Here is a 20,769-nt window from a genome sequence, read left to right on the forward strand (position 1 = left end):
CAGATGGTCCACGGTAGAGAAAGAATGTTTCTCTGTTGTGTGGGCCCTACGGAAGCTGAGGCCCTACCTCTATGGGACCCACTTCACTGTGCAAACTGACCATAAGCCCTTAAAGTGGCTAATGAACATGAAGGGGGAGAATCCAAAGTTGCTTAGGTGGTCCATAAGTCTACAAGGCTTCGACTTCACTATTGAGCATAGGCCAGGTGTCCAACATAGCAATTCTGATGGGTTGTCCAGAATGTTCAACCGACCTGAACAAGAGACTCATCCAGGGGTGGATTAGTTCCCCCTGTCCGTAGTCTGGGAAGGGCGAGTGTTAGGAAAGATTTCGTAATTGTGGGTAATTTTCCTTCCTTGTGGCAACCCCTAAACTTTTTGCTGTTGTTTTTTACCATGATCTAGACTTTGCCAGAGAAGTGCAGCCTTCTGCCGCACTCCTCTGGGCTTTCGCTCCATTCTTACGGGGAAACTGACATGCCCTTAAAACAGTCAGTACCGGGAAACGCTGTTTTCCGTAGTTTCTTTTATCATGTTGCGGCTTTCGTGCAACATGACACAAGAGGGCACTGTAAACTAAGTTACTGCTCTCTTGGGTCTCTAGCCTTCTACAGGCCCTAGATACTCTTTTTGGATTGTAACTGATCGGTGCAAGTGAATCACGGACGGGAATAGTGGCAGCGATCCTTTCTTGTGTTTTGAGCTCCTTTTGGCGTTTTAAGCGCGTTTCTCGTGCTTAGCCCAAAATGGTGGCCTGGCTCCCAAAATGGCCAGACCACGAGGCTCCTTTGTCCTGTCCGCTGACCGTCTTGCTCCCTTCACCTTCCCCAGGTCGAGCCGACCCGGGGCCTTCCTTATTTGGGCATGTACTTTCCCGCGAAACACAGATGCTTTTGCGGGCTTCTACAGGCCTTGTGTGTGCCTCCAGGATGTGGGCTGGGATGTCTGGTCCCAATACACATCCTGGGTGCCAGAGAGTCTAGGGTGGTGTGAATGCCTGGGACCACCGTGGTCCGTGATAGGTCCACGTATGGTGTGAGTGTTGATGAGCGGATCTCCCATTGGGTCCCCTCCGTTTTGGCGCGAAGGGAACCGTGGATAAGAGGGGGCTGGAAACGCCACTACGATGTCGATCTCCTGAGTTCTCACGAACGAAGGAATACAGGAGCCAAGTATCCTGCAACCACGAGGCTGAACCGAGGAATCGCTGGTGACCCGCTGAAGGACTGCTCCTCTGCACTGCTGTCGCCTTGTGAAACCCTTTTTACCTCTGATCGAACCAGAAGGCCTGTACTGGTACTTCGACCCTTGGAATAGCGGGGACAGCTATTCTCGGCATCTTCACCATCTCCTGCTCGTAAGCCTTCGGAAGCGTCTCTGGGCCATCCAGCAGACTGACCAGCCTACACAGGAGTCTTGCTCTGTAACCGCCGCCAGGTTGTGTTGTATTTCTAGTCCTTGTCCCTCTCACACGATTCGTACACTTGGCGTTCCCAGGTCTGAAGTGAGTAGTGTACATTTGACTGAGATACACACGGCCGCTCCGTTGCCCTGCTGTGGTAACAAACTGTGCGGGTTCACTTCGTTTGGGACATCTTTAACTCAACTCTGCTGCTGCAGAATCTACACGACGACGAGACGTCCCCTGCTCTCCTGAACCTGCCAGCGACTGAAACTGACGCGGAGAAACCTGGGTCTGCTTGCATCGGGGACCGGTGAGTAGCATAGCTAGGAACTGGTCGCCCTCCTGCAGTAGCCCATAGCTTTTCCCCGCTGTGTCAAAACAGCACGCCTTTCCGTACTTGCGCTCTGCTTCTGCCCACAGTGGAGGCTGCGCTTGAGTCGCAGAACTCTGTTCTTCTTCATTTGTGCACTAAACTGAACTGCCTGACTCCCTCGAAGAGACTCCCCTTTTTGCCCGTTGGCACCAGCGTGTGCAGGTACTTTTCAGCACAAGGCTCCACTCTTCGTAGGGCTCGGACTTCCTTTTAGTTAGGTGCCTCTGAAGGCGGACTGGGTCTAAGCATTATTTTGCACTGCCTGTTTTCCTTCCCTTTTAGGTGGACTACACATTTCGTGCATCTAACGCTATAGACTTTTTTGTATTTGTATATATATTGTATTGGTATCGTATGTGTTGGTTTACTAGAGTTGTATTGTGATTTCTCGCTACGGTCATTGTTTTAAAGGCCTTGGAATAAATGTGTATATATTTTTAATATAACACCTGTTTGGAGTAGTTTGTAAGTGTCCTTGCTTTGTGTGCTCATTGCGGGCTTTCAGTCACCCTCACCCCTCTTGAGACCTAGTCTTGACCGCCGCGATCGCTACCCTGATTGGTCTGGCTTGTCCAGAGGTTACCCTGTTCCAAGTAATTAGGTTGGCCTTCTGAACTTCTGCGCCGCCAGGACAGAGTTCAGAAATCCGTCTTAACAGGTCGTCAGAGGCATAATCAATGGGAATGACAACACGACCACTCAGTCGGCGGGAGCCCAGTTTGGGGAATTCCTTTGAAATGTGAGGAGTTCCGAGTTACAGTCCCCCCCGAGCCCTGCGCTGTGATCATGGATCCCTTCTACTGCGTGACGAGCAGGGGCTCCTCCTGAAAGACCGAAGTATGTTTGTGAGTCTGTGCTTGCTTGACGGCGACAATGTCACCTATTTCGATCTGGGGTGCTCGGGCTCCTCGACATTGATCAGCATATTCCTTCATGTGCTCTTTGGCCGTTTCATCTCGTTCTCTTATGTCTCTGTCGCGGTCCTCAGGTGGACCACCTGAACGTGCCTGGGGATCCTCGTTTGGATGTCTCTCCCGAACATGATCTCGACTGGGGTTTTCCCAGTGGTGCTGTGGGGGGTGCCCCGGTAGTCTCGCATCAACTGGTTGAGTACTTGCTCATATGGCTGCTCCGTAAACTTGGCGATTTGGAGGGCCCTCTTCAAGTTGGCCATGAAGCGTTCGATCATTCCATTCGCCTGTGGCCACAACAGTGTTATTTTCCGGTGATGGAATCCAAGGTAGTTTGCGAATTGCGTGAATTGATGCCCGTTGAATGGGGGCCTGTTGTCTGTCTTGAGCACTCGCGGGATGCCATATGCAGAGAATGTGCGGTCAAGCGCTGGTATAACATGATGAGCAGCGGTCGAGGATATGAGCTGGCTTTCTGGGTATCGGGAGTATTCATCCATCACTGCCAGTACGTATTTCCCTCCTTTGATGGGCCCAAAGAAATCGGCGGCGACTGCTCCCCATATTCCCTGTGGAAGCTCTGACATCATCAACGGTTCAGGGTGACGGTTGGGTGTGATGAGGCTGCACGTGGGGCATGATTTTAAGGCTTCGTCCACCATCGAGTCCATGCTAGGGAACCAGACCTTTTGTCACAACATGCATTTGGTCGACACCATGCCCAGATGGTTCTCATGGGTGAGTTCAATTACTTTGGCTCGTAGAGATGACGGGATCACCAGCTTGCAGTCTTTTAGGAGCAAGTGCTCCTCGGATAGGGCCAGTTTGTCTTTGACTTGCACTAATTGTTCGACCTCCCCTTGCACTTGGTCTCTTGCGGCCTGTCCCCTCTCACGGGCTCTCCTCCACATGCCTGACTCAAGTCCTTCGCACACGATTTGGCAAGCCAGATCGTTTTCAGTCTCTTGAGCTACTGACCCAATGTCTATCCCCTCTGGGGTGGTTTGTTGTATAAGGTACCACAGGTACCGGTCCGCTACCGAGGCTTTGAGCGTACACCCCTCCCGAGGTCTTCTGGACAAGAAGTCCGCTGGGTTTTCCCCTTTGCCTGGCCGATGTACAATTTCGAAGGTATAGTCTTGCAGTCTTAGCCCCCACCGAGCTATTCGAGGGGGCATCTTCGCCTGGGGGTTCCCGTATAGCATGGGTGCACAACATTGGGCCCGCAGGCCAGTTGCGGCCCGCCATGCTGTTTTTTCCGGCCCGCGAGGCACAAAGACTTTCTTAATGGAGGGCGGCCCGCAAGCAGCATCGGCCGCCCTCCATTAGGAAAGTCTTTGTTGTCTTCCGGGCTGGACAAAACACTGGCCGTCATTGGCTCAGCACACACGCACCACGTCACTCCTACGAGCCACGTAGTGCATGTGTGCTGCACCAATGGAGTGCCAGCACTACGGCTGGCGTGGCCAGTAAGGCTTGATGCCGGAAGGCATTTCAGCCTTGCTTGCCACGCCAGCCGTAGTACGATTCCACTTACCTCGCCAGCATTCCAGCTTACCTGCCTTCTAGCACGTCTCCGGTAAGTGGTCTGTGTGTTTGTGTGACGGGTCTGTTCTGCTGTATGTTTGTGTTGTGTATGTTGAGATGGGGGAGTGTGGGGCGTGTTGGATGTGTACGAATGTTTGTTTTTGAGTGTTTGTGTTGTGTATGTTGAGATGGGGGGTGGGGGGCGTGTCGGATGTGTATGAATGTTTGTTTTGGAGTGTTTGTGTTGTGTATGTTGAGATGGGGGGGTGTGGGGCGTGTCGGATGTGTATGAATGTTTGTTTTTGAGTGTTTGTGTTGTGTATGTTGAGATGGGGGGTGGGGGGCGTGTCGGATGTGTATGAATGTTTGTTTTTGAGTGTTTGTGTTGTGTATGTTGAGATGGGGAGGTGGGGGACGTGTCGGATGTGTATGAATGTTTGTTTTTGAGTGTTTGTGTTGTGTATGTTGAGATGGGGGTGGGGGGCGTGTCGGATGTGTATGAATGTTTGTTTTTGAGTGTTTGTGTTGTGTATGTTGAGATGCATGTATGGGTGCATGCTTCAGAGTGTGTGCTGAGTTGGGGGGTTTGGGTCTGTATGGGTGCATGTTTGAGAGTGTGTGTGCTGAGTTGGGGGTTGGGGTCTGTATGGGTGCATGTTTGAGAGTGTGCTGATTTGGGGGTTCGGGTCTGTATGGGCGCATGCTTGAGTGTGTTTGGGGCATAGTGTTTGGTTGGGGGTGAGGGGGCCATGGGGCATAGTGTTTGGTTGGGGGTGAGGGACAGGGGGCATAGTGTTTGCTTGGGGGGTGAGGGACAGGGGGCATAGTGTTTGGTTGGGGGTGGGAGCCATGGGCATAGTGTTTGGTTGGGGGTGAGGGGGCATGGGGCATAGTGTTTGGTTGGGGGTGAGGGACAGGGGGCATAGTGTTTGGTTGGGGGTGAGGGGGCCATGGGGCATACTGTTTGGTTGGGGGTGGGAGCCATGGGGCATAGTGTTTGGTTGGGGGTGAGGGACAGGGGGCATAGTGTTTGCTTGAGGCGTGGGGGCCATGGGGCATAGTGTTTGGTTGGGGGTGAGGGGGCCATGGGGCATAGTGTTTGGTTGGGGGTGAGGGACAGGGGGCATAGTGTTTGCTTGGGGGGGTGAGGGACAGGGGGCATAGTGTTTGGTTGGGGGTGGGAGCCATGGGGCATAGTGTTTGGTTGGGGGTGAGGGGGCCATGGGGCATAGTGTTTGGTTGGGGGTGAGGGGGCCATGGGGCATAGTGTTGCTCTCCAAGAGTGAACTCTAGAATAAAGCTAAAACAGGCACAGTTAGGAGATGTACATCCTTTGCTTTTTTGAGGAAACTTGACTCAACGAAGGCCATACTCCTCTTGGGCAACCCAAACAGCAAACTATAGCAGTCCAAAATAACGGAATGTCCAATCAAGGGTCAATAAAATAAATATAATTTAATTAAACAGACGATATACAATAACTACATTTAAATAAATGATAACAATGGAAAATGTGTAGTACAAAATGTAAGTTTGAAATGCAATAAAAATCGTTACCCCTCAAAAACATTCTTTTTCCATGTGTTTAATACAAATTGGGGGTTGAAAAAGCCTCCTGATATGTCCCGCCTACTGCCCCGCCCACTTTTACTTTTCGGCCCACTATAGCCCTCATGTAAGGTACTTTCAGCCCTCTGTCAAAATCAGTTGTGCACCCCTGCCGTATAGGAACAGCAATGCCTGGTGATCTGTGATGACTCAAAATGGCTTTCCATATAGGAAGAGGTGGAAATGTTGGCAAGCCCAGACCACAGCGAGACCTTCCTTTTCTGCCTGGGAGTACGCCTGTTCTGTGGCTGAGAGGCTCATGCTGGCATATGTGACGACGTGCGTTCTTGACGGGTCTTTCAGGTCCACTTGAGCCAGGATGGCTCCCAGACCTACAGGGCTGGCGTCTACTGTCAGTTCGGTTTGGTGACTGGGATCGTAGTATGACATATTTTCAGCCTTGGCGACCCTTTCTCGAATGGTCTCGAACGCCTTCTGGCACTCATCCATCCAGCGGAATGGGGCATCTTGTCTGGTTTAGAGTCTTAGTGGCTCGCTTACTGTCGCAAAGTCCCTGGTGTAGCACGGGCAGGAGCTGGCGAGCCCTAGGAACAATCTCAGCTCTGAGACATTTGCTGGGGGTGCGGTGTTATTCAGCGCAGTGACTTTGTCAGGATCTGGTGACATGCCTGATTCCGAGAATATATGTCCAAAAAACCTCACCGTGCTTTTCCCGAACTCGCACTTGTCCCGATGTAGCGTGAGATTGGCCGCCTCCAGCGCCTTGCACACTTTCATGAGTGCTTTGTTGTGCTCGTTAGGATCAGCGCCAAAGACCAATAAGTCGTCGCTATGATTAAGACAGTTTGGTATGTGCTTGATTACATTGTGCACCTCAGCCTGGAATATCTCAGCTGCCGAGGACACACCGAAGCTTAGCCTTTTATAACGAACGAGGCCCAAATGCGTGATGAAGGTGGTAATGTTCCTGCTTTCTGGGCTCAATACGAGTTGGTGGTATCCTTTCTGTAGATCTAGTTTTGAAAAGACTTTGGCTCCATTTAAGAGGTGAATCATGTCTGATATGCGTGGGGCCAGTTGCCTCTCTCTCTGTATGGCTTGTTGGGGCGCCTCATTTCCACACACAATCGGATTGCTTCTGATCCCTATGGGGGACACCCAGGTGGTGGGGCTGGTGGCCGGCTCGATGATGTCCTGCTTGAGTACTTTATGTAGTTCGTCCTCCACTTTCTTTTGGATATTGACTGGGATCCCTCGATAGTGTTGTGCTACAGGACATATGGAGTTATCTACATGCAGCTTTATGGTCCGATTCTTTAACTTGCCAATGCCTCTAAATATAAGGGGGTAGAGATTGTTAATCATCTCCACCGGGTCAATGTATTTGTGTACCATGATGATGTACAGGATCTGAATGAGTCCAATGTTGGCTGCTGCCTTGAAGCTCAGAACACACCCACTGTCTGTTTCTGTCACTAGGACGTGGATGGGTATCCTTTTCTCGTTACCTTTGTACCGGCAGGTACCCTCAAATTGTCCTAGGCACTTGAGGGTTGTTTTGGCCCCATATGCATAAATGTCACAGCAGCAAGGCACAGTTTTGGTGACGTGGGAAGTTCCTTGAAGACGGTTTCGCTGATGACATTGACCGTGACCCTGGTGTCAATGAGGAATTCCGTGGGCTGCTCATTTAGTTTAATGATCAGAGTGGGGCTGTGTGTTGTGGCGGTGGGGTTGCCTAAGGCATAAACGTAGGCCGTTTTCTTTTGGTCGCTGCCCGACGAGCTAGGGTCAGAATCAGATGGTGAATGCTCTACTAGGAAGCGCACGCGGCGTCTTGATCTTCGCTCTGGCCTTGCGTGCATCACATACCTCCTTCTGTCCCTTCTCTCCCTTCTTTGCCTGTCCTCCCCCGAATCTCTCTCTCTCGGGGGTCTGGGAGGGCTTGGTTTGTTGGCCCCTGGGAAGACAGGCTGCGGTGAGTCCCTGGGGAAGGGACGACTCTTGTTCTGGGTCGGGATGATGTTTCCTTAGCCCCCTCCTTACCTCTGTCTCGGAACAGTCTGTAGACTGCTTTAAAGTGCCCTTCCTCGTCACACGTGGCACAACACTGCCCGATGGCTGGACAGGTCCCTTCATGAGGGTACTCGAACCCACACTTGTAGCAGAAGAGTTCCTCTGACCTTCTCTCCTGCTGTAGTCTGTGAACGCCCTCTCCTGGTGTGGGGCTGTTAAAACTCTCAACCTGTGAGTCAAAAGCTTTCTCGGCCCTGGCTAGTGCAAGGATTTCCCCACCTATGTGGAGATGAAAGGAGGTTCTGCTTGGCGCTCCTGTGCCGCACGCGAGTGGACACCCGCTGCTCCGCTGCCTCCTCTTGCAGCAGTGACACACAGAGGCCACCCGCCTCATCGCCAGTGTCAGAGCCTAGGTTACGCCTGTGTGTGGGAAGCGCGTGGCGCAGTGAATAAAGGACGGAGATGGAGGTCTGCAGAACACGTCTTCTTTATTCACACATCAATTTCCATCTCCCTTTGCCCCGCCTCCCCCACCCATCACTTTCCGTTCCGTGATGCACTTCCCTTTCCCTGAACTCCCGCCCCCCCCCCCTGTAACTATGGAGACATCAACGTGACAGTGTCTATTGTAAGAGTTAATCAGCAACTCCCCATCACTGCCAGTGGAATAACTCTTCTGAAAATGTTGGGCGGGACATGACACTAAATGAAAGGGGGTACCTGCCAAATGAGTGGGTCAAAATGGTGTGCCACAAAAGTTGGAGGGTCAAACACCCTTTCCCCCCCCCCCCCCCCGTAAAATTACACCCTGCTCCTAAATTGCAACTGACAAGTTATATTAGTGCGACATGTTCATGGTCCTGTAGAGTCAGAGGCATCAGGCTATCGAAGTTATTTCTGACGCGACCCAGCAACAGGTTCTATTGAACCCCTGCCCCATCCGCCCCTACCTAAGTGGGGCTCCTTTGGAGGTTGACAACTACTCATGGCGGGAGACACTCTTCAAACAAGGGGGGCTGAAAGGTAGGATTCTTGTCAGCTCCTGCCCCAAAGGATCGGTCTCCGTCTACTCTACTGCAACTGTGTGAACGAGGTTTCCAACCATGCCCTGAACTCAGCCTGAAGAGCGGAAGGGGGCGGGCCCGTCCATGTAAATGAAGTCATTTAAAGGTGTGCGCAAGCGCATTGCACCGAAAGTCGGACTTAGTCTGTTGCACAAGACCCGGGCTCCCCTTCACTGTAGCAGTCTCTTGAGCCCGGCGCCTAGCACCTCCTACCCTGGGAACAACGCGAGACGGTGTACGCAGCCAGACTGCCCGGGTGTTAGCTCTCCACCTCCAGCCGAGGATTCTGCCCAGCCCTGTAACCCTGAACGACTCAGCCAACCCGGGAACCATGAGCGGTGACCAGCCTCACAACGAGAGCCAGGTAGCGGGGTCATGAAGCCGGTGGAGGGGGAGAACTCACTAGGACACAGGAGGGTTTTCTTGATGGGAGCTTGGAGGCCTCGGTGCCACATAAAAGCCCCCCGAAAGTTGGATCTGGTATTTCTCGGCTGTAATCTGGGCAAGTACTGCTGGTAAATGGGGGGGCGATAGGAAGGGGCTCTCACCGGGGCCATGTGCGACTGTATAAGGGGCCGAGGGTGAGATTATCTTTACAATTTGGGTGCTTTAAAAAAATGTTTTTATATATTTTTTAATTATTTTGTTTATAATGTAACTATTTTTAATCTTCGCTTTTTCTCCCCACAGATCGATTCCGGCTTCCGTGCTAACGGTAAGTGTGACCGGGGTGTCCTTGCATGTGCAGCCGGGCGGGGGGTGAGGCAGGCCGGCATGATTCTTCTGCTTTGGCCGCTCCTCCGGCGTCAGACATGGCGTCCCAGAGACTAAGTCCCGTCGCCGGCTTCACCGGCCCTATTGTTCACTTAGCGGCCCCTGGTGCCGATCTCCTGGTTCGCCCCTCATCCTACCGACCCCAGGGCTGGATGAAGCCCCCTCCCCTGCCCCCATCGACTTCCTCCACGAAGCCATTGCGGGGTCTGCTGAGCCGCTAGCCGCCCTGGAAAGTGGCTCTTCCGACGGTGCGGACTTAGTCTCTGCGCCATTTTCTTTTTGCCTTTCTCTTCACTGAGAGCTAAGTGCAGAGCCGAGGCCTGTGAGCGGGGAGAGCTGGCCCTGTAGGAGCCTGATCATTACATATTGCCGTGTAATGGCGAGCTATACCTCGGATGTTGCTCAAACCTAGAATATTTGCCAGAAATCGACTACAATCAGACACCCAGACAACACCATAGAAGTCAGTCTCTACTGATCAGAACGCAGAAATATTAACCGGTAGGAGCACAGTAGACACATTCGCAACGATGTGTAGTAATTTTACTTAAATATACCGCATCCATGCAATATGAAGCGCCGTTTTCACAAGGGGTTTGCCTCAAACATACTCATTACCCACCTTGACCGACTCGCCAGATGAGGTGCATCTTAGTCCAGATAGGAGTGGTATTTCCACCCCTAGCATGTCCAAGCTTGAATAAACTATAACACTCATTCATTCCCATTGATTTTTACCCACAAAGAGCTCTTCCATGCAACCTTTCGGAACACCCCCGGACTTTTTATTTTTAACATTAAACGTCTGCAGTAGCACAAGCGCACACTCAGAAACTTTTAGCTTACGTTTACGCCCCGCACACATGTATTTACCATAATTTGACCACCCAACATTCAGCATACACACATATCCAAATGAGAAAAACCATCCCAAGTGACTTGCTCAAACGATACTTTGGGATATATACGACAGCGACAATATTAATGTCTGTATCAAACTTGTACCCCACTAGGCACTTCCAAAGCCCCCACCCACGACCACCTTTTCACTACTTGTCCACGCATGCCTTAAAGTGTTGACTATCTCCATCACTGTTATCTACATGCACCGGAAGTGAGACTTGCATTTACCGAATTTGTAGTCATGAGGAGAAATAGTTTTATATTACATTTATTTTGAGTCTAAGAACAGATGATTGAAAAGGACATCCTATCACATTATGGGTTTGCATATTAATCTACAACATCGAATGGACACCACTTTTTTGAGTGAAGTGGTGCCTTTTTTTTCCTTTTGGGAAGTGTGAACTTATGATTTCATTTGTTGTCGTACGGTGTAAGCTTCCTGTTTCCTAGGAACTGACTATGGGATATTTTGGGACTGGAAGCTCCTTGCTTTACGAAATTTGAGACGTAGAAGTAAAAGATGGGAATGATTGATTAAATGAGAAATCGAAGAAGACCATTTTTGGTTTGTACCCGGTTATTTGGGGGTGTATATTCTGTCAAACTTATAAAAAAAAAAAAACAATTTCTGCGTTCTGAGGTAGGGAAACTTGATCAATGTCGTCACATGATCTCTTAATGGGTATAATTAAACATTGTATGGGGTTTTTGTAAATCTCAGCCAGGCCTGGATCCCCTCTTTCAAGACACTTAATAAACTGAGATTTATCTGTCCATTGCAATGGATAACACGTAGATTTAATGAAAACCTCTTTCAGAGAATGTATTGCCGTGAACTTGTCTGATGGACACACTTTATACATTAGGCATTCTTGGAGTGCCCCCCCCCAATACTATTGCATTAAATACAGTCCTGTACAATTCTTGGAAAAATACCTTGTGTTTCTTGCAGAGCGTTTTACATATTTTTCTACATTGATAAGATAGCTTAGCAAGTTAAGTGTTACTTTTCTAATAAATGGTAGGGTTATCGTCATGTTGCAGTTCAATAAATTGGGTGTCATAAAATTGAGTAATATTGTCTATTGGGCTTCCTAAGATCCACTGGGATCTGATGCAATGTACTCCATTAAAATGTGATCCAAAAAAGGAAGATACTTCAGCATTGCTTCTTCCTAGAGCACTGCAAGTACTTTTTATTGTTACAAACTACATCTTCTTGATTTTTGTTAATTTGTTCGCCCTAACCATTCTTTAACTCGCTTTGCATTGAGGTTCTGTAAAGTATGTACTGAGTGATATTTAGTTTGATATTCCATATTTGTGATGCTTTTCTCTGATCAATCCTAAAGCGATTGCCTTTTTAAAAAAAAAAACATGTTTCTTATTACAGTAGTAAACTACTGTTGGTCCTTCTCGGCGTTGGTGCTATGATCAGACAAAAGGATTCGAAGTTGTATTGAGAATGGACAAAGCAAGACTGTTTATTGCCTGGTTGCAACCATCATAGACAGATGGCATCCTATCAACACACTGCCCAAACTAATAACCCATACGCCTCCAGTTGGCCTCCCCTTATGGTCTTGGCCAGTTGCAATGAACATGGCTTCTGTTTGGGTCATCCCCTTCGCCCCCTAGGTAAGACAGTGGGACGCATTGTGTACCGTTGTAGTCCTTCAGTTCCTGTTCGATCTCCCTTTAATGTGTGCTGCTCAGCTTCTGGCCCAGTTACTGCGTTCTGACGTTATCCAGTTTCATCTTACTCATGTGTGCAGCTGACGCCCCCTAACGCACATCTTGCCCAGAATAAGGGTCCATTGTCAGAACAGGTTTAGGCTAGTACAAACGACGATTGAGGTACAGGTGGCCTTCACCGTATGCACTCAAAAGCCTCCAAAAGCGCTGCCTCTGCAGTCCTGTAGCACATAGTCAACAGGTGGCGATTTCCCTATCCATTGCCCTTCCTAATAAAAAGTAAAAATAAACTGACATAATACATGTTGGATAATATTTCTGGTAGATAATCCTATTCAGACTCCTCCCATATAGAGGTTTCTCAACCTTTATGATCAGTCCTCTGATGGCCTTTATGGCGACATTACATCCTAAATCAGACCCCGCCCTCCTCAAGGATCATCGGCATTGACGCCTCCCCACCGCCTTTGCGCTTACTGCGCAACTAACCTAGCTGATCTAATATCCCACAATTCACCTTTTGCACAGGGAATTCTATTCTAAACCTAACCTTACTATGGCCCATCCCTGCTTTTAGTTTGTGCAGGTTGAACATCTATTTTGACACTATATATATATATATATGTATATATATATATATATATATACAGTCCTCCAAGTTTTTGTATCAATTTCCCCAGCTTCTGTTGCAGCATAATTTCTTGCCGCATTTCTATCGGCACAAGAGAGGTGGACATCTGGGACAGACTGAAGGGAAGGCAAACTCGAGGGTAGTTTCTATATTACTACCTCTCATGAATTGGGCCACTGCATGCAACACCAAATAACCCCTGCCAATAGAAGAAAAAACAGTGAGACATAGTATAGTGGTAACGTAAGGTTGCTCAAATACTTCCTTGTTCACAGCACATAAGAGATCTCCCTTCATACACATTTTGGCTGGCATACAGTGTTAATAACGAAAAATAAATAACGGCAAACCTTTTCAGTCACACCTGAATAATGAAAAGAATGCCTGGATAAAAAAGGTGGTAGGTTTTCGGGGGGTTAGGAAAGTGGTGGGGGGGAAGTTATATGGGTGTCACAAAAATGTATGTCGTTATTTATGGTGTCGTTATAAACACATGGAATCATTTTGGCTGGCCACTGCCTTTTTTCTCCCTTTCTGTACACTTTCTCCAACGCCTGCAAGCTATTTGTCAATTCAGTCACATGTCGTACTGCTTTCAGATTATTAAGCCTTTGTGGCACTAACTTTGGCCACCCTTTCAAAAATTCAACAAATAACTCATCTTCCTCCTTTCTGCAGATGGCCAAAAGACAGTAAATTGCTTCGTACTAGTAAGAATGTTGTAATGCAAATCAAACTCTGGCGGTGCTACTAACTCTACACATTGATCCTTTCCTTGAAACAACCTTCTTCAATCAAACGCCTTCGCCTTCCCAACACATCCTGTCCCCAACCAAGACTTTCTGTCCTTTTTGTTAATGTACTTAAGTATTGCAGTGGTGGGGGCTGTAGAGGCCAGAACTCCCAATGCGAAACCACAGATCAAGGGTCAGTCGTGGGGCTGAGATAACATATCGTGAGGCATTGTCGGGTTGCTTTATTTCCCATACTTCATTGAGTGTCACCCATTCCCAGGTGCATCCTGCTCATGGTCTGGCATTGCACTGCTGGCCAGTGCCCATAGTCCCTGAAGAAGCCCAAGCTCCGTGAACAAGCTTTCTTTGTCCTTGCAAAACCAGCTGCTGTATTTCCAGAAGTTCCTCCACTGCCACACGTGCTCTGGTATGCCAGAATCCTAAGTCTGGGCCACCTGTTAAGTTGCACATCTTCACAAATTGATATCAACTGAGTGTTCAGATGGCATGCACCTCTTTGCATGCCATGTCCTGTTCTAGCTTCCAGCAGGCCATCCATCAGTTTTGGAACAGCTCCCCCATCTCCCTCTATCCCCCTCAGATATGAGCCCTGTGGCTTCGCTAGTCTTATCTAATCGACCCTCTAAATCTGAACCCTTGTATATTGCCCCATGTTGCAAGTGCAGTATTGGCCCCACTTCACATTTTGTCCAATATTTCCCTTTTCTGCCCTCCTTGCAACATCTCTTGTTGCTGCGCTAATCAGATACTGGCACTCCGATTTAAAATTCCGATAATGGGTGGTCACCTGACAGGCAGTCAGAGGGACAGTAAACAAAACTGTTGCTACAGTTGCTTTCAACACCATGGGCCTCATTCCAAGTCTGGCGGTCCAGAAATAAGGGTACCAGTAGCAACGTACCAGCATCCTTTCCGGACCCCCAGACTACGAGAATGCCTGTAGGAGGCTGTGTTCCTAGCAGGCCAGACCTGCCGGGAGCACCAGCTCCTGCAGGCATGGTTTATACAGAAACACTGGCTCTGTGGGCAACGGTGCTGGTGCCTCCGTGTCTCCATTTCTGCTGAGTCCTACGGGACTAGTTTCCGACTGCTATCCGCGGGGACTTGTAATATCCCGGATCTCGGGCGCGGGACGGTGTTAAGAGGTCAGCAGCAACCCGCCAGTGGCATGCCTCTATAACACGTTCTTTCTGGGTTTGACACTACATTGTACCATAGCCTTTGATTATATACTTGAGTGGATTTTATTAAGTCTTCTATTTCCGGTGATTGTAAATGCTCGATCATAGTGCACGCACAGTTCTTTAAACTGTTTGAATTCTACAGAAGCTCAGTGTAGTTAAGCTCAGTGTAATTTTTCAAACGCACCTTGGCTGACCTGGTACTGTTCGACCCATCCACTATGGTTAACAAATAACACATCCAACTGTACTTGCCGTCCCTTCTCTTTCCCTATTATAGCACTGATATCTTCCATCTCCCAAAATCCTGCCACCACCACCACCCAGTGCATGGCCGTGGGCAAGTTTACCATACCTGGAACTATGCATGCATTACCACCAAGTTCTCTCTGCGTTGCCATCACTGTGGTTCCAGTCCCTTGCTCATACCAATATGTGATTTTAAAAATCCATTTCATTTCTCCTCCTAATATAAAAAAGTGACCATAATACATCAAATCAGAAAGATGTGACGGTTCAGGATACATTATTGTTAGTTATTCAGTTACCGTAGTAGGTATATTAGTAATAGTACTCATATCTGTAAGGTTATGTTGGGGGGGGGGGGGGTTCCTTGTGGGTTCTTCTATTGGCGAGTTCAAAACTTTTAATCACTCATCCAATTGGGTAGAGCTTCACAGGGAGATGGTACTCCACCCCTCCCCCACTGGACACTCTATACATGGCCGTGGTATACATCCCAACCAAAGATCAACTCCACATTCCTATGATCCATTTATATTGGAAGTTCCTCCTTGCCACTGCACTACCCATAGTTTGTTTCCTTTTAATTTTCTTTGGTTTTTTAAATTGATTTATGTATATAGTTCATATGAACTTTAACATACATACACAATTACAATATAGAATTGATCCATCTCGGCACATAAAATGAATGGAGCATTATTCATCTCATTCTTCAACCTGCTTACTCCATGCTTCGCTGTATTAATAGTTTCCCTTTAGCTAGCACTTCAGTCCATACACTGTATAGTGCTAGCAATAACGCCAAAAAGCGTCACCTTCTGTGTTATCCAGGTGCCTTACAAAAGGACCTAACATTGTCATGTAAAGTTAACCATGCGCAATGCATTCTGAAAGCCTGTGGCAAACGTCTTCCGTCTTCTCCACAATATCGACAGACCGTCTTCCTTGGCAATGGTTAACTCTAGTCCCATACATACAACTGGCAGTTTATTTACCAAAGCAAAAGGAGGGATTTACGCAGTTTAAACTAGCCGAATGGTTATAATTTGAACACCAATCCCATAGTTCCAATTTCACAATGAACTGCCTCCTTTAAAACATGGGATGTTTCTTCCCAGTTCGATTCCCACTCAATTTCAGCAAAGGTTATATTAGCCAGGATGGTGTACTTTTTGTGGGCATCGGCATGGATTTCTTTTCCCAACGGTTGAAGTAAAGGGCAAGCCGGGATACTCTAGATTTTATATAAAAAAGGCATCACCTTTTCAGTGCCAAAGCGGCCAATTAGTGGACCCATTTCGAGCCTAATAATTTCTATAGGCACACTTGGGCCTAGATAATTCTTCTCCAGAATTTGCCCTCAATGATCTTTAACCGAGACAAATCCTCCATCCCATGTAATATAGATGCACAAAAGCTCTGTTTATACAGCATTATCATACCTAATAAGCTATACCCTTATGACTCTTTTATGCATCTAGCGAGCATGTTTGCCAGGGCTATAGCCTTATGTTTTTTTCCCCTCAATAATTGCTCAATAATCACAGCTGTTTGTAAATTCGAGACCCTAGTTTTTAAAGCAGGTAACATGCTAAATATAGTTGCCAGCAACCACCATCTTGGGGAATTGATATGGGTGAAGTGCATTAACTTAGTTTTCCCATAGTATATTTTTAAGCGATGTAGATAATATTGCAGTTGAATTACAAATCTATTAAGACCAAAGAAGGTATGGTCACACAGCACCAGGTCATCGGCGTTGGACAAGCAAGGCACTTGCTCGCCAGCGATGTTCGGGGGACAAATTTTGATGCAATCAGACAAGCATTGGCGCAAGGACACAGCCTATAGCATCACAGGTGTCTAGCAAGGCTGAGGCACCCCCCCACCCCCAGCTGACTTTTTCGTGCAATACACGTACAGCAGACGATAGATCTTTAGAGCACCCCTGCACTTCATCTTTTCTCACAATTTTCCCCTGTCTACTATGAATGCGGACCATAAGTTAATCTTGGCTATGTGCAAGCCAGAATTTCATTTGGTGCTTGCAGCCCTGACAAGTGTGTCCAACAATAAATGGCAGTGAGAAGTTCCCAAGCCCGCTCTAAAACCCATTTGAAGTTTTCCCAACAGATTTACTGAGTCAGCCCACCTCTTCAGTTCAGTTCATCTAGGACTGAGGATGCAAATATTTGTATTTTTGTCGAAATGTCAAGCATTGACAAAAGATGGAAATTGTCAGGCAACCATGTAGACCTTTGTATACAACATATACAATCATTTAGCCCAATTCTCGGGCGAGGTCTTCAATATACTTGTGAATAGGCATGTTATAAATGCCATATCGTATCAATACCAAGTTTGAGAGACCGTTTGGTGCTGGGGCTCTAGAATCCTTCAGTCTGCGTTATTTTTATTTCAATATCGCCCTGGTCAAAGTTGATCCTAAATCTAGCATTGGTGCAATTCTGCAGACGCTAGTGTCAGAATTATTAAACCTCTTTCCAACATAGCTTACCCAATCTAGCTCCCCAGTGCCACATGTGACCTGTTTCGCTGTATGAAAATTACATCTTACTTGCAGCCCTGAGTAAATAGCGTTGGTATGAGAGTTTCCATCCCTTAACCCAACTCTTATCTGTTTATCACCCTTTGGGTAGCTTCGAGCACTGCCTGAGGGGCGATAACCCTTCTCTGAATAGATCTTAGCTCGCCCCTCAGCCCTTCTTGCATCTCGTATTTTATCAAAAGGCACTCTCCCTTTATGATTACTCGGGTGAGTGAAATGGCCTTTTTGCACAGACAACTTAGTCAGATTTTCTTTTAACCACAACTGTCATCCGCCATCATGCCTTTGAATTACACCAGCAATGTGAACGAGTTTGAGTTAATGAATCTCTTGACCTTCTCCAACTTTCTTTCTGTCCAGTTAATTCTGTTGCCCCACCTCATTAACTTCCAACATCCCCAATATGATTTTTGTGAATCGCAACAAATCTGGCCACTCATTGTAAGAGTAAGAATGGCACAGTTGCTATAATCATTACCTACCACCCTAGTTTTCTAACTAGGGCAATTGCTGATTCATTACGAAAAAAGTAGTAAGGAGTAGATGGTTTTCCCCCACTTTCCCAAGCATGTTTGCCCATATGATCGCCAGCCATTCGTCCATTTAACATACAAAATCCCACACAAACGAGGTTTAAAGCCAGGCATCATTGCCTCTCAATGTCTTAGTGTGCGATGTCACATCTCCTCGTTAAATATTAGTGATATCACCAGTATTTTATTGTGGTCATACACTGCCCAACAGGGTGCACATAGATGGGGTGGACTTGCTCGACATGAGTGCTGAATTTCTGGGATTTAGTTGTTAAATCTGATCAGCATAATTTTTTATTTTTATTTTTTTTTTCTTCCTCATTGATTTCAAGGGTTTTGTTATACGATGGTTTCTTTTAGGACCACTAGCCATGGCCTTCGGCTGTGGACACTGCACATGCAGCACTCTAGCCATGGCAAGTGGCCACAACCTTTGCCTGTGGCTTCTTTATATGTTGCACCAGTGGGTTTCTTTGAGGCCTGCTAGCCGTGAACCTTGGCACAGACCGATTACCCCCCCCTGCCTACAAAAAGATTCTTTCTACCTGCCCCATTCCTGCGTGATTCCCCTGATAATGTCCTCAGAAGGCCCCCTCTTTGCATGGTCTCTCCGCCCCACACCCCTTAATTGCTCTTTTCCTTCCTGCCCATTACCACCTATCGCTGTTTGGTTCCTGTGACGTATTTTCTTCTCCAAGGTGGACATGATTGAACTGCGAGTGATGAATTTCAGGGGTTTTATTGTGTTAAATTGGAGCACCTTAACTCCCTGAACGGTTTCTCACAGAATTTCAAGGGCTGTTTTGTTTTGTCCAACTCCCTTATTGCCACAATTTCAAGGTAATCCTTTCAATATAATAATTTCCTGCAGTAGAGTGGTTGCTGTCTTGCGATAACGGGCAAACACTTATCCAAATTAGTCTTCCACGTCCTCGCAGGCACTCAACATGTGTCCCCCTTCTTTTTTCCAGGTCCCCTCGCTCCACTCAATAACTTTTTCCCCACTCGCCCCTATCACTCATTGGTTTGTGTGATGCACATTTCTTTCCGAGTGCGTCCTGCAGCGTTGCCGCTGTAAATGATCTTGTGAGATTCATGTGGTCTTCCCCTGATAACTGAACATTTTCTACCTATAACTGGCTGCCCAACCCACCCCCAAATCCCCCTGCCCCCCAACTTCACATGGTGTCTTCTTTACCACTCCCAAACTATAGCCTGATTTGTTTGCTATTTATATTTATATAGCGCCTACGGCCAGACCATCTAAGCGCTGTCATTCGAAACAATCAGCGTTCCACTGGGAGTGACTACATAAACAGTTGTCGAACGTAATTAGACTCTGGAAGGTCACAGGGGAGTTTATTCCTAAGTTCGATGGCATCCTTTTTCCTTCTCCAAATAGTGTTTTGAGTTCTTTCATTTGTGGGAATCTCTCGCAACAAGCAAAAAAAGGCTTCATATCTGAAACGCCTCTCTACTGCAAAACACCAAAGTCGGTCAATGTTTACTCCTTTCCCCCTGTGTGACCCACTCTTCCATTTGGGATAGGTGTGTGTGTGTGTGTGTGTATATATGTATATATATATATATATATATATATATATATATTCATATTCGCTTGTGGGATCTGCGTAGATCACATGCTGTGCATAGGCCAACCTCTAGTGGAAGCTGCAGTATTAGTTTGTTTTTCTAAACTTGAAAAGGGGCATCGAACTAGAGCGTGCCAGTAATACTATTCCCTAGTGTGACGTCCACTGTACTGATGATCCTTCACGCGTGTAGGACCCTCAGATTGTTTTTTTCCGCCATACTTGTCGGAAGCATATTTCGGGAGTTCACTTAGCCATTTATCAAGATTACAATATTTCCCCGTTTCTCCCACACTACGCCGAAGATCGCCGTTGGTGAATCGAGATTGGGGAAATCAGACGTCGAGACTACACAACGGACTTTTGGCCTCGGAAGGCCTCTGGCCTAGGCCCTGTGCAAGTAGGGAGAGTGGGGGGTGGTCATACACTTGTTTCCTACATATTCCCGCCCGCTGCCAATTATAACATATCAGGAGTACTCCCTTTAAATTCTGCCCGAAGTGTAACAGGAAGTTTCCCTGGGTAGACAAAAGCATGCATGTAACCTGTCTCCCACGAGACCATCCCAAGGCTACCTGTAGAGCTTGTAGGCTCTTCAAGCCCGAAACACTCGGAAGACCGCTCGACGAAGCGCTGGGCCCACTACGCCAGGCAACTAGAGGCCATGGATGCCGTGGAATCCTTCAGTGATGGCAGCAATGCCACCTTATCGGACAGCAAGGGCACAGGGGTGACTACCACGCGCATCCCCCGACCTCAGAGGACTGACCAGCGATTCACTTATGGAGACAACACCTAGTGGCATAAGCGCACACACACCACTTCCACCAAGCACATTAGCCCCAGCCGAGATTCGACACGCATGTCGAGCGTTTGGCAACGCAAGGCATCGAGAGAGCTGTCCACAGAATCTGTGTCCTCTGGGCATTCCCGGTTACGTTTGCCTCATAACAAACTGTCCACGGTTGGGAAAGGTGCCGCATTACCAAAAGTCATTGAGGCCCGGTCGTCAGAAGACAAAT

At 47.7% G+C, this 20,769-nt stretch overlaps 1 protein-coding gene across 1 annotated transcript in view; it reads left to right on the plus strand.

Annotated features, from left to right (window-relative positions):
- The first annotated feature begins 9,037 nt into the window (after positions 1-9,037).
- The window catches only part of TOP1 (DNA topoisomerase I), a 690,967-nt gene continuing 679,235 nt past the window's right edge, over positions 9,038-20,769 (plus strand). The window contains exons 1-2 of the mRNA XM_069652271.1: positions 9,038-9,229; positions 9,556-9,580. Of these exons, the coding sequence (XP_069508372.1) occupies positions 9,197-9,229; positions 9,556-9,580 (58 nt within the window). The 5' untranslated portion in view covers positions 9,038-9,196. The remainder of the gene's footprint in view (positions 9,230-9,555; positions 9,581-20,769) is intronic.

Source organism: Ambystoma mexicanum, chromosome 3p (genome assembly GCF_040938575.1).
Source record: "Ambystoma mexicanum isolate Mex_15411 chromosome 3p, UKY_AmexF1_1, whole genome shotgun sequence".
Classification (NCBI taxonomy): domain Eukaryota; kingdom Metazoa; phylum Chordata; class Amphibia; order Caudata; family Ambystomatidae; genus Ambystoma; species Ambystoma mexicanum.